Source organism: Miniopterus natalensis, chromosome 1, assembly GCF_054644295.1.
Source record: "Miniopterus natalensis isolate mMinNat1 chromosome 1, mMinNat1.hap1, whole genome shotgun sequence".
NCBI classification, from domain to species: Eukaryota; Metazoa; Chordata; class Mammalia; order Chiroptera; family Miniopteridae; genus Miniopterus; species Miniopterus natalensis.
Window position 1 is genome coordinate 75,728,743 of NC_142081.1, and position 13,657 is coordinate 75,742,399.

General features: G+C 33.4%; 1 protein-coding gene across 3 annotated transcripts in view; it reads left to right on the forward strand.

Moving 5' to 3' along the window:
• The window catches only part of ARHGAP5 (Rho GTPase activating protein 5), an 82,164-nt gene extending 72,991 nt beyond the window's left edge, over positions 1-9,173 (forward strand). For all 3 annotated transcript variants that reach the window (XM_087823365.1, XM_087823379.1, XM_087823374.1), the window contains 2 exons: positions 527-632; positions 4,967-9,173. In XM_087823365.1, coding sequence (XP_087679491.1) covers positions 527-632; positions 4,967-5,294 — 434 coding nt within the window. In that variant the 3' untranslated portion in view covers positions 5,295-9,173. The remainder of the gene's footprint in view (positions 1-526; positions 633-4,966) is intronic.
• The last annotated feature ends 4,484 nt before the right edge of the window (positions 9,174-13,657 follow it).

Consider the following 13,657-nt stretch of genomic DNA (forward strand, 5'->3'; position numbering starts at 1 on the left):
ATTAAATGCTTGTACTGCTTGTGAAGAAAGATTTTCAGTAAGCAAAGTATAAGTATAGGGTGTTGCTTTTAAATCAGGTATGCCAAATTCAGCCTGCCATCAGGTTTTTGTAGGTGTTTGCAAGCTGAGAATGGTTATTACACTTTTAAATGATTGAGCAAAATTAAGAGAAAAAGGAATATGGTGACACTTAAGAGCCTCACAGCTTTATAAGTCATTAATCGATTCTAAATTAATACCTAGTTATATAAATTGCTTGAGTAGATTGCTAATGTACTCTTTCCCATTTTACCATCTCTGAGTCACTTTGCACTTCGATGAGTAGCTTTATTTGCAAAAAGGCTATGGTGATAGGTGATAATGTGTTTTTAGCAGGTTCTTTAGAGCATTTTCTTTGTTTGTGTTTATCCTGATATGCTTCAAATACATTCTTGATTGTTTCTTTACAATAAGCATAGTAGGAAATTATGAGATATTTTTAAATGTATGTGTTTCACACAGTTTCCTTACTGCTTTAACTTTACAGAAATCCCAGATAAAACAGAACGTCTTCATGCATTGAAAGAAATTGTTAAGAAGTTTCATCCCGTAAACTATGACGTATTCAGATATGTAATAACACATCTAAACAGGTATTTTTATTTTTTTGCTTTTGCAAATAAAACACAGTACAAATTTCAAACATGTAACTTTATAAATTGGTAATTATAAAATAGAAAAAGGGACACAAATTTATTTAAGCATACAGTTAAATTTTCTCTAAATTATTTTTCTAGATTTTTAAAATAGATTTTTCATCAACTTGTTTAAAGAAAGGTATATGACTCTTTTAATGCATGTAATGATTAAATAAATAGAAAGTGTGGTAAATACATTTTTTTTTTATTATCCCTGTTATTAACAGTTCTCTTTTGTAGAATCTTAGAATTTTAGGTATAAAATAACACTTAGATAATTTACCAAATCAACTTATTTGAAGTTGGAAAAATTGAGGTTTAAAGAAGAAAATTATATATGCTTCATGTCACATAATTAATAAATGACGCATGACTGGAATCCAAGTCTTATTAAGAGGTTCCATTTGTTTTTTTTCTATCACACTGTGTTGCTTTTGTGTATCTAGCTTATTTTGTTGGGATATTTGATACAATTAAATTTATCAGAAACTTGAATTCAGATTACTGTCCACCTTGACTGTTGCCTTAATGTAGGACATTAATCCTATATTAACAACCCTAAATATATTACGCTTCAAGTTTATGCTCTTGTTTAAGATACTCCTCCAGATGCCATATATTGAGTGAAAGGCAGTATTATGTAATAGCTTAAATCTCTGGACTGTGGAATCAAACAGGCTTGGTTTTGAAACATTTTTTGTTCTGTGACCTTGTGCAAATTACTTACCTTTGCTAAGTCTTGATTTTCTCAACTATGAGAAGAACGAGATTCACAGAATTGTTCTTGGGACTGAATAGAATAATTAGTATTTGTATTAATTTTTTTAATAATCTATTCATAATATTTTCTGCTGACATTTTTATGAATTGAATGGTAGGATTTTTTTTAACTAATAATTTCAATGCCCAAACCAAGTACATTTCAGCTTGTACCTTTTAGAAGAGAATATGAACCAATGTTTAAAGTTTGTTACTATCATAGAAAAAAATTATATTAGCATTTCTAGTACCTAGTGTCTGAGGTTTCCCTCCCTGAGAAAATACCAGTATACACAGTATTGCAGTATAATTAGTGGAATTTCCTCTTTTGAAAATTACCATGCAAGATGATTGTGGTAAAATAGATGTGCACAGGATACTATAGGAGACCCTACCCAATAAGGAATATAAAGATGATTTGTGAACATAGTGTTGTCTGGCCTGATCAAAGTGCTGAAATAAGAATTGTACTTCATTAAAAAGTGTAGGGCGCCCTGCTGGCATGGGTTAGTGGTTGAGCATCGACCTATGATCCAGGAGATCGAGGTTCAATTCCCAGTCAGGTCACATGCACGGGTTGCGGGCTCCATCCCTGGCAGGGGATGTGCAGATGCAATGGATCAATGACTATCATCATTGATGTTTCTCTCTCTCTCTCTCTCTCTCTCCTGCTCCCTTCCTCTCAATGAAATCAATAAAAACATTTTTTTTTTTTTTAAAGTGTAGGGAAAAGGGTGAAAGAGGGGAAGAGCATGTTTAAAGAATCACAGTGCTAGTCCACCATCAATATTATTTTACACACTTACTGTGTTTGGTTCCGGTGATACGACACAGGCAAAAGCGTATTTGTTGAGGAACAGCAAAGAGGCCTATGTGATTTAAGCAGAGTGAAGAAAGGACGGAGTAATAGAGAAGGTCAGAAAGGGAAGAGGGACGGTGCCATATCATATGGGGCAGCACGACAACTAGCTTTAGTTCTCACAATGTTTTACTGACAAAATAAGGATGCTTTTCATGTATGTATGTCTCTACGCACACTGTGGAGTTCAACTGACATTGACTGGGAGGAGAGACAAGACTTTCTCAATGAAAATAGCATCGCGTGTTTGTTACTCTGAGTGATTATGGGGAACCACTGGAGAGTAGAACAGAGAAATAACATCAGGCTTAATTGGTTTTTTTTTTAATCCTCACCCAAGGGTATGTTTAGAGAGAGGAAGGCGGGGAGAGAGAAAGAGAAACATTGATGTGAGAAACATCCATTCATTGCCTCCCATATACACCTCAACCAGGAATTGAACCTACAACCTTTTCAGTGCACGGTACTACACTCCATCCAACTGAGCCACCTCGCCAGGGTCAGACTTAAATTTAAAAGGAATACTCAACTAGATTGTAATGGCTACTACGTGTGCCAGGTACTCTTGTAAGTGCTTCGGATAGGATAGCAGTGAATAAAGCAGTCACCTGTTTGATGGAATTTAAATTATGGTATAGGAAATAAATTTATATATAAAATGGATGATTGACAAATTACGAAAATTAATCTATGTGGTTATTTGATTATATTCTCTCACCCTCAATATTTAGTGAGTTATTGCTTGAAACCATTTTTTTCTCCTAATTATTTTTTCTTTTTATTCTTCTCTCACTGCTTTAGTTTAGGTTTTATCACTTTTCTTTTAGGAAACTTGTTTCTTTATAATTGAGCTCTCTCCAATTAATATCCTATACTAAAGAAAAAATCCAAACTGTTTAACATTAAGTTGGTCTAGTTCTAACTTCTTCAGTTAGATTTCCTTTTCTTTTCCCCCATGCACATGCCAAGTAAATGCCACTGTATTAAACCAGAAGTATCAATTTGTGGCTGTCCCTTATAACATCTTAACATGACTGCTTCAGTCTTTCTCAAAATGCAGTCCTCAAAGCAGCAGCAGCAGCATCACCTGGGAACTTGTTAGGAATACAAACGATCAGGCCCCACATCATGTGTAGCCTTCTTCAGTTTGTTTCAGCAAGCACTCCAGGAGGTACTCATACACACTGAAGTTAAGATAACCACAGTATTGACTAAATTACTCGTCCTTCCTATCATTTTTTACCAACACTCATCACCCTGGACCCAATTCACATATCACCTCTTCCCTGGCCACCCTCAACTCTTAATTGATTTGATACCTCTTCTTTCTGCCTTTCTTTTTTTTAAATATGTTTTTATTGACTTTCGAGAGAATGGGAGGGAAGAGGAGAGAGAGAAACATGGATCATTGGCTGCCTCCTGCATGCCCCCACTGGGGATCAAGCTGCCAACCTAGCATGTACGCTGACCTGGAATTGAATTGGCAACCTTTTGGTACATGGGACGACACTCTGCCGCACCGGCCAGGGCTCTTCGTACTTTTTGATTCAAGTTAGACCTGATGCCTGTACCTTTATGTCTTTCAACTTTATAGATATTTTCAGAATCTATACTTGCCTGCTGCATAAAAACACCTAACCAGGCCCACTATATTTTAACAAAAGGTTGATTTTATTCTGAATATTGTAATTCAGTGTCTTAACAAAGAGCAATAAACTTTTACCATAGCACACATGTTTTTTGAGCACATATTTACCTTAGGTGAACAACTCCCTTGTTGGGGGCTTTAACTTTTTTGATGTGCAAATTTAAGTATAACATTTTCTGACTACCTTGCATACCAGGTTATTTCTTTATGTGTAAAATGAGAGGGTTGGATAAATACCTAAGATTCCTTCTCAATTTAATAATTTTGAGTTACAATTCTGGATTTACCTCTTATGTTTCTTGTTATAGATGATGGTAGAAGTGCTTGCTTACATACTTAAAGGACTGAATGCAAACGCGTTAATAATGTTCATTTATACTTTTATATTTATTTATGTTAATATTGTTAAATTAATGAATTTTAAAGTGGAATGTGTTTCTGTGAACTGAGGATTAGCTTTCAAATTAAATTTGTAACAATGTACGAGATATTTAATGATTGAAAAGGTGGGTTTTTGAACACTAGAAACTTAATTTTTTTGAAAGTTGAAAGTCTAGGTTGGAGGATATGATAAAGTAATTTTTCCAAAGTTCAAAGTTTTATTTTTCCAAGGTTCAGAGAGATGGCATACTATGATTTGTCCTTTCATCTCATAGTAGTCAAGGAATTTAGATGTGCAATTAGAATTTTCTGTTACTGTTGTCAGAAATTCATCAAAATTTGTCATGCGTCCTTACCTTAAGGAAAAGGTTTTTTCACATAAGGTGGCTTTTATGAATAAATTATAAAACCCCAAGCTACGACATTTTTAAAAGGCTACCTTTGATTCTTATAAGGAATGGATTTTACTTCTGTCTCCTGTTATTGGAATGTAGTTGAAGATAGAATGCACAAGAAGAATGTTTTAAATTTAAAGTTAAAAGGTAAAACTAAATCATCTGAGATCAATTCCAGCTCTAGGATATTTTAATTGTAATGAGTTTTAATTGGTTTTCTAATTGTTTTTTCCTATTATAATTTCAGGGTTAGTCAGCAAAATAAAATCAACCTAATGACAGCAGACAACTTATCCATCTGTTTTTGGCCAACCTTGATGAGACCTGATTTTGAAAAACGAGAATTTCTGTCTACCACTAAGATCCATCAATCTGTTGTGGAAACGTTCATTCAACAGTGTCAGTTTTTCTTTTACAATGGAGAAATTGTAGAAATTGTAAATACTGTGGCTCCTCCACCACCTTCAAACCCAGGACAGTTGGTGGAACCAATGGTACCGCTTCAGTTACCACCACCACTGCAACCTCAGTTAATACAACCACAGTTACAGACGGATCCTCTTGGTATTATATGAGTAGGAAGTGATTGCAGACAGCCTGAAAATGGACAAAAAGCAAATCTAGACATGCATGTTTCAGGGTTCAGTAGTATACTTCATGTTTCTTACAGATTCAAAATAATGAGACATTTTCGCTTTGAAATATATGGTATTCCTTATTCATTTACATTACAAATCTAAGACCATGTGATAAGCATGACTGAAGAGGTTTAATTTTTATAAACAAAAATAGCTATAAAATACAAAACTGCTGTTGCATGCAACCTTATTGCAATCAGTATATCATTCCTGTGGCATTTTCTGTCACATTATATTGTGAATAAAATTTTTCTATAGAAATTAAATGATTTAAAAGCTCACATATTTGAAACATTTAATGCTTTTCAGCCTGCTTTATGGCTGGTTTTGTTATTTGATGTGCTAATTTGGGCAACCTAATTTACATTTTAGCAGTCTGTGTAGATAATTAAAAGCCCAGTTAAGTGTTTTATAATTTCAGGCTACTTATGCCATGCTTGGGATGTTTGAAAGAAAGAAGAATACACTTAACATATTTCTGCACCTTCATCTTCACTGCTAAGTAAACCTGTGGATGATATGATGAGGGGTAAATGACCATATTTCTTGTATACACATACCAAGGACACGCTTGTGGCTAAAGTGAATTGATAATGTTGTGCAAAGGATAGTTGTCACCAACTCATTTCTTTATGGTCCATAATAAAATAAACATCTTGTATACTGTTAATTCTATAAACAGATGCATGTTTAAAAGATCTATGATGGTCTTGTAATCTTAATCTAATATATTTTAGATATTTTAATTTTTTCCCTCTTGGGAAATACATTTAGTATAGTGTAGAAAATACTTCATGACATTTTCATATAAGGTTATATAACTTTTCATACATAAACATGAAATTTGTTGTAGAAAATTCTTTAAACCAAACATTTTAATCTAGGACTTCAATTTAATCTGTTTCTTGAATCTATTTTTATGTGGCCCTTAAAAACATATCCAAAAATCCATTGCTAATATAGCAATAAAAATACTTTGGGTACTGACAGCCTCTTTGGAGTGTGTATATGTATAATTGCAAACTTGTATTCATATTCTTTTCTGTGATATGTTGTACTAAAATCTAAAGTGTCTTTTGCACCATTTTAAAACCAGTTTTTTCCTTTGATGTTGGTACCAGATTTGCCATAAGTGACTGCTGCTTCTGGGGTTAAACATTTTGTTAGTGAAGATACATCAGAACACTAAATTATGGATAAAATTTTCAGAATAGGTGGCATAGGTAAATTTTATTAGGCTTTATTGAAAATTTGTTCATTATCATACCATTGCCATTTTTTTCTGAATAGGAAAAAAAAAGTTTGTTTTTCATTGCTAGGTTATATTTTGTGTAGTAAAGAGAAAATTCTTTGGTCAGTGTTGTAATCTTTATTCATACTACAATTTTAAGGTTGTCTTATGTGTATTATAGTAAATAGACAATTTTGAGATTCCAGGTTCTTAAGAGTTTGATTTGCTCCATTTTTTCCTAAAATAAATGTCGTCTTTCCCAACTGTTATGTCCTAGGTATTGTACTTCTAATTTTAACTTCAGAATCAAGATGTCGACATGAACCAGGCTGCTGTTGAAGTACATGTATATTATAAATTATCTTATTTGTGTTACACTCTTACATGTTATTATCTTTTCTAAGAAAACAAAGTCCCTATTATTCCTATTGCAAAGCACACAGGAATTAAGAAAGTACAGTAATTTTTAAAAAGAAAAATCCGGTAAATGTAGTATTCTTAACTTGTTCTATATTACTTATACCTGTTGTCTATATAGCTTTAATTTATAGCTGTCAGTTTAACATTGGCATGTTTGGCAAAGAAAATTAAACTTTAAGAGTTTTATAAACTGTTTCTAGGTTGCTAAAGAATTTATTTTTCTACTATATATGGTATAGACAAAGCTCAAAACTATGTACAGGAAAAAAGCCTGACTGTTTCTTTGGAAGTAGGCTGAAAAGAGAATTTTCAGAACTGTTTGTGTCTTCAGTTCACTCTCATAACTTGGTTATTGTAATATGTGAATCCCAGTTTATTTAAGCTATTCTCTTTTATACTGTGTTAATTTAACTTACATGTGCATTTAGTATCATCTTTGTTATTAAAACTAGCATTTATCATTTTCTACATTAACTACCTTACTTACACCTTCCCTAAAACTTATCTCCACTTTTCTATGCATTCTCTAATTGATTTGAAAATCTTCATAGTGAATCATTCAAAGGTCTACATTTGGTTCAACTAACTAGTAGGTTACAGTTAATTGAAAATTAAAGTGCGGTTTAAAGCTCAGTCTGTTACACTGAATTGATTGTGTTTGTTTTGCCAAGGGTTTAGAAAATGTTTTTAAATATTAGAAAAATAATTCTAAGAACAGAATAATATAATTAAACTTTTTTTCTGGTAAGTTACTGGAAGGTTTCATCATTTAGGGACATATATATGAGACTTCTTAAAGGATGAAAAGAATATTAGTCTCATAATTGTGGGTAAGCATTAAGGCATTATATTTTACAATTTTAAATAAAATTCCATCTACACACATGTTGCCATTGTTTCATTTAAGCTTGTAGTTATAGTATTGTACATAACAGTATTTAGATTAGTAATATGAAGAAATATAGTGGTACTTTTTCAAATTTTCAGTAGATTTATTGGAAGTCAAATGCTGTTCAACAGACAATTAGGATATATAATTAATTGTAGAACATAATTTCAGGCACAATATATTTCTATTTGAAATGGTATTTGTTAGTAGTGCTATTTTCCCCCTAATATTTGCAAATACTGTAGGTAATAGCAATCTAACTTAGCTGAATAGCAGCTTTTATTTTTCCATACTGTTTGTAAATAATGTAGACATTTTTTTTGAAGTACTGGAATTTAATTTCTAATATCTCTTAGATATAAACGAAAGGGAAAAATTGGAATAAGAACTTAGGCCTTAGCTTTACATGGTGATTTTTAGTTTTTTATACAGTAATAATTGTGATGCTATTTGTCAACTGGATATAAATATAAATATATATATATATAATTTTTAAAAGTCAAAAGTGCTTTGTTTTTTGTTTATAATTAATATCATTTTGTGCTTTACCCACAGGATGCTTTAGTAAATTAAATATCAGTGAAGCTTCTGTATAAAGAGTTCCCTGAATAAAACATTAAGAAGCTGTGTGACTTTAAGTTGCTTCTGATTTTACCAGTTCATTGGTAAAAATCAACTAATTTTTTGTGCATAAAATAGGAAAATAAAAATAAATTGATGTCAATATGATGAAAGTATTAGGGAAGTAAATTACTGAGTTTTTACTGTACTATGAGAAGAGATTGAAAGTTCATTCTGGATGTATACATACAGATGAAAATTCATTTTTAAAATGTTCAGGAAAACAAAATTGTACAGATTTGTAAGACTCAAATGTTACCTGGATCTGAATTTTAAGCTGTGGCTGGGCATTCTTATGAGCCACTAGAAATATTTTGAAACCTATTCTAGTTTATAGCAGAGCTGCTTACATTGAAGAATATTTTTGTATTCTCTTTATGATTTATGAATATTAAGCTAAGCTTCATGGGTGTATGGCATCAGATTCTATGGATCTAGTGAGGTCTGTTTGACTTGGATCTTTGTGTGTGCTTATCTTGAATTTAATCATTTTGACTAAGTACCTTAATTCTTAGACTGAACAATTTCTGATCTGTTTCAATACTTATGGGACATATTTAATTTTTTTATTGTATTTGAACTCTTGAAGTTCTTAGTAGCTTTTTCAATTTATCAAGTGTCTGAAAATAAAATTTTCTAAGATTTAATAAGGGAAGGAACTACTCTTCAAAATTAATTCCTTACTGTAAGTAACATCTGTGAGTGGTTGTGAAGACTCGTGTAAGCATTATTAGCTCATATCCAATACCCAATTACTGGATAACGATATTGGGTATGAGATATTAATGTGATCTCATAATGTGATAATGGGTTATTAATTGTTATCCAAGTACCATGATTCAGTTATTACCAAGTTTAATATATAAAATTATAAGCCTTGGAATTACTGCCGTGCTGGCCGTTCTGGTTTTTGTCATCGTTACCATAGTAAGGAATACTAAGTCTTGCAATATATGAACTTTAACTTTCAGTAGTTGTCAAGGAGTTTGTAGTTTAGAAACAACTTAATTTGTTTATTCCTACAGTGAAGATTTTCTCTGTTTTATTTGCTTGAAGTGGTAAAAATTATTATGAACAAATTAAGAATGGCTCTCTTAATATTGTCTAATTTTTAGTTAAGAATTTCTTAGTGTTGCCCTGGCTGGTTTGGCTGAGTGGTTAGTTGTGTCGGCCTGTGGACTGAAAGGTCCCGGGTTCGAGTCCAGACAAGGGCACTTAGCTCGGTTGTAGGCTCCATCCCTGGCCCCGGCCGGGGCTCGTGTGGGAGGCAACCAGTTGATCCACATCTATGTCTGTGGCTGCCACGCTCCAAAAGCAATGGACAAAATACCCTCGAGTGAGGATTAAAAATAAAAGCATTTAAAAAAAATAATTGTAGTGTTATAACCTATTTTTTCAAATTTATTTCTATTTTATGTTAAATCTTAATCCAATATAAGTGATGTAGGTTTAGCAATTAACCTATTTAATCACCACTTTACTAATTCATTTAAATTAGTTTTAATTATGTATTTGTACTCACCAGATCATGTTCTTGTGACCTTGAAATGAATATTTTGTCCTAATTAATATTTTTAGGTACTTGCCAGTTTTTAAAATATTTTAACCAGTTTTAGATTTGGAGCTCTTAGTTTCCTTTCCTCTAAATTCTTTGTATTTCATTTTATTCAAATAAGTGTCTTTGTAGGTGTTTAGTGAAGCCAACGTATATTTAGTACCCTAAAATGATAAGGAAAATTAGAGCCATGCACATTATTCTTACTGTTACTATTTTTGTGGGAGTTGGGTTATTTTAAATGTGTCACTGAAAAGATTTAAAAAAAACAACAATCTAGCTATCCAAGAGAATGTCGTCTTTAGATACCCCCTCAGATTTACTTCTTTGAAATTTCCAGATTTTTCATCTTTGTTGGCACTTGGTATGTAGAGAGAAACGATTACCAGCAATATACTTTTAAAATAAAAACTAAATCCAGTTCTTTAATTACAAAATAGTTGGCTGATTCCTGGCTTAGACTGTTAGTAAAATTAAATCTTCCAAGTTTTATCCATTTGGAATAATTTATAATAGGTTAACTCAAAATAAGATAGGTAAAAATAAAGTTTTACAAAGGATGATGATAGTTGCCTTCTATTTTTACCACCTTTTTTTCCAAAGGAAATCATCTTTTAGTTGGTGGTAATGAGTAAATGTGCAGAGCTATGTGGAATAGTTAATAGTTTTAAAAGATGGTAATAAGTTATTAAAACATTGCATTTGGAAGATGGGCCTGGTGACGTAATTGTATATATCAGAATGGGATTGCTTTCACAGTCTTATTTGTATTTTTTAAAATATGTCTTTATCGATTTCAGAAAGAAGTGTAGGGGAAGAGGGAGAGAGAAACAAGCAGAGAAATGACCCCTACTGGGGATCAGGCCCGCAACCTGGGCATGTGCCCTGACCGGGAATCGAACTGCGATTTGGATCATAGGTTGCTGCTCAACCACTGAGCCACACCCAACTGGGCTATATGTATTCTTAAGGATCATTTAAAGTAATATTTTTGAGGACCATAATTGCATCTCCACACACTACAGGTTGTGATTAATATAGTAAATTTATCAAATTGTGGCATAGATTAATGAAGTGATTAATGTTTTTACGCTAGTCTGAAAATACCAAAATCATCTCTATAGTGATCTAGAAGAATGTGACCATTATTTAATGGATGGTCTCTTCAAAGTGTGGGTCTCTGCTTTTGAAATCTTTGTGGCTGTTTTTAGACTATTTAAGTGCTATATGAGGCAAATCTTAACAGATTCAGACAAGTTTAAACAAGTTCGTTCAGCTAAAAATGGCCTTAGAAGTTTTAATGTACCAGCTGAGTGTGTTTCTGTTTATAGCAGTGGTTTTCCAAACATCAAAATCACTTGTGGGAACTTTTTAAGAAAAGCTATCCAGAAGCCACCTAACTACAGTATGTGAGTCGAGGTGCAAGAATAAGCAATATTTGCCCAATTACATGCGTACACATTGCATCTTGGGAGAACAAAAGTTTCTGAAAGAAAGTGTATGGTTAGGGTTAATTACATAGAACCTTGGCATTCAAATTTAAACTGTGATAGTTACTAAGCAATTTTATAGTAATAAATTGTAATAATCTTATCAAACGTTTTTTCATGGCAGAGATCTAGGGCATAGTCGTAAGAACACTTTTAATGTTATTTTCTAGAAAATTTAACTGTTTACAATTCCCTCCTCCCCCTGATTAAAAGGGTTCTGCCAAAAAAATAGAAAGAGGGAAAATGGTGATAAATGAATAGGGCAAGGAACTGGAGGAGAGTAGTTTGCATTGCAAAATGTTTTTAGTATTCTAATATAACTGTACATCCTGAGTTTTCCATTTTCCCCCCACTTTAATATTTGCCTTACAAACATAGAGTTCATGAGATGTAGGTCACACCATATAACAACATAGAAAAGCAGTATAACTTTCAAAAGCCATGTTTTTAAAGGCATCGATGTGATGTGGAAATAAGGTCTAAAATAGACAGTCTCACAGAGGGTAGAACTATTCAGAGGTTAGTGGAAGATCAGAAACCTTTTTCCCCAATTTCCTTTGCAGAATTGGGCTCAGTCTGGGGATCTGGATTTGATCCAGGCAGAGAGCCATGTTAAGGGAAAGAGCTATGCTCTTAATGATTGATTAGGGTCAGAGTGACAAGTTTGGAGTTTTGAAAGAATAACCAGTCTCAAGATATTTGTTAAGTGTTGAAGTTTAGTGAAGCTAAAAAAGCTAAGCTGAACATTTCTGAAAGGCAGAGCTAAATCCCTTGTAGTCTTTCATACTTGAGGAAACAAAAGCCCAGGTTCTTAACAGAATTTTCTAGGTCCATACCCTAGGAACAGGGATGAGTTGGGCTAAATCTTACCAAAATTCTTAACTTTGCCTAACGGGGAAGGAATTGTCTCAGAACCTCTGCAGTTCTTTTATACACAATAACCAGCAGAAAATTTTAAAATCACTAGATCTGTGAAGCAACAATCATGAATGACTTAAAGAGGAAGAGGTAAGAATAGTTGATTCAGTGATGTATATATAGATTGTGGAGTTAAAGAATGACTTGAATAATGATTTAATGTGGAAAAAAATGAAAAGGTTAACAGATGAGTGAAGATGTTCAAGTTTTTTAGCCTGGCAAGCGTGGCTCAATGGCACCAAGGGTCACCAGTTCAATTCCTGGGCAGGGCACATGCGGAGGTTGTGGGCTCAGTCCTCAGAAGGGGGTGTGCAGGAGGCAGCCAATATTGATGTTTCTCGCTCATCAATGTTTCTATCTTCCTCTCTCTAAAAATACAACATTTTAAAAATTTTTTAGTTTGTTTTAGAAGGACATTCTAGAACTGGGGGGTGGGGGGAAGGGGAGGACACATTAAAAACTCCCTAGATGAGGTAACAGATTGCACCAGAAAACAAGATGAATGAACTGGAAGACGAGGTTATCAATAGGTAATAATGAAAGAGGATATGTTCGCCCTAGCTGGCTTGGCTCAGTGGTTAGAGTGCCCGCCCGCAGACTGAAGGGTTCAGGATTCAGTTCTGGCCAAGGGCACCTACCTTGGTTGCGGGCTTGATACAATACCTGGCCCTGGTCTCTTGATTTGTGCTGGAGTGCGGGAGGCAACCAATCCATCTGTCTAACTCGTGTTTCTCTTTTCCTTCCACTCCTTCTGAAAGGCAATGGAAAAAAAATATCTTCCTGTGAGGATTGAAAAAAAAAAGATATGTTCAAAATGTCTTAATGTGTATTTGGAGTCTTGGAGAGGGGAGAGAGAATGGAGCAGGAACAATGAAGAATTACGGCCAGCAATTTTCCAAAGTTGATGAAAACCCACAGATTAAAGTTCAGCCAATTCCAGTCAGACAGACTGAAATGTAAGAAACTACACCTAGGTATCCATGGCAAAAATGGTGAAAAAGAAAAGGCACATTGCCTTCAATTGAGCACCAATAAGACTGAATTGATACCTCAGTAGAAATAATTAAGAGCAGAATACAATGATGGAATGACATCTTTAAAGTGCTGAGAGTGGGGAGAAATGACAATGAAAAGGTTCTGGGGGAATAAAGATTGTTCCAGACAAAAGCTAAGGTA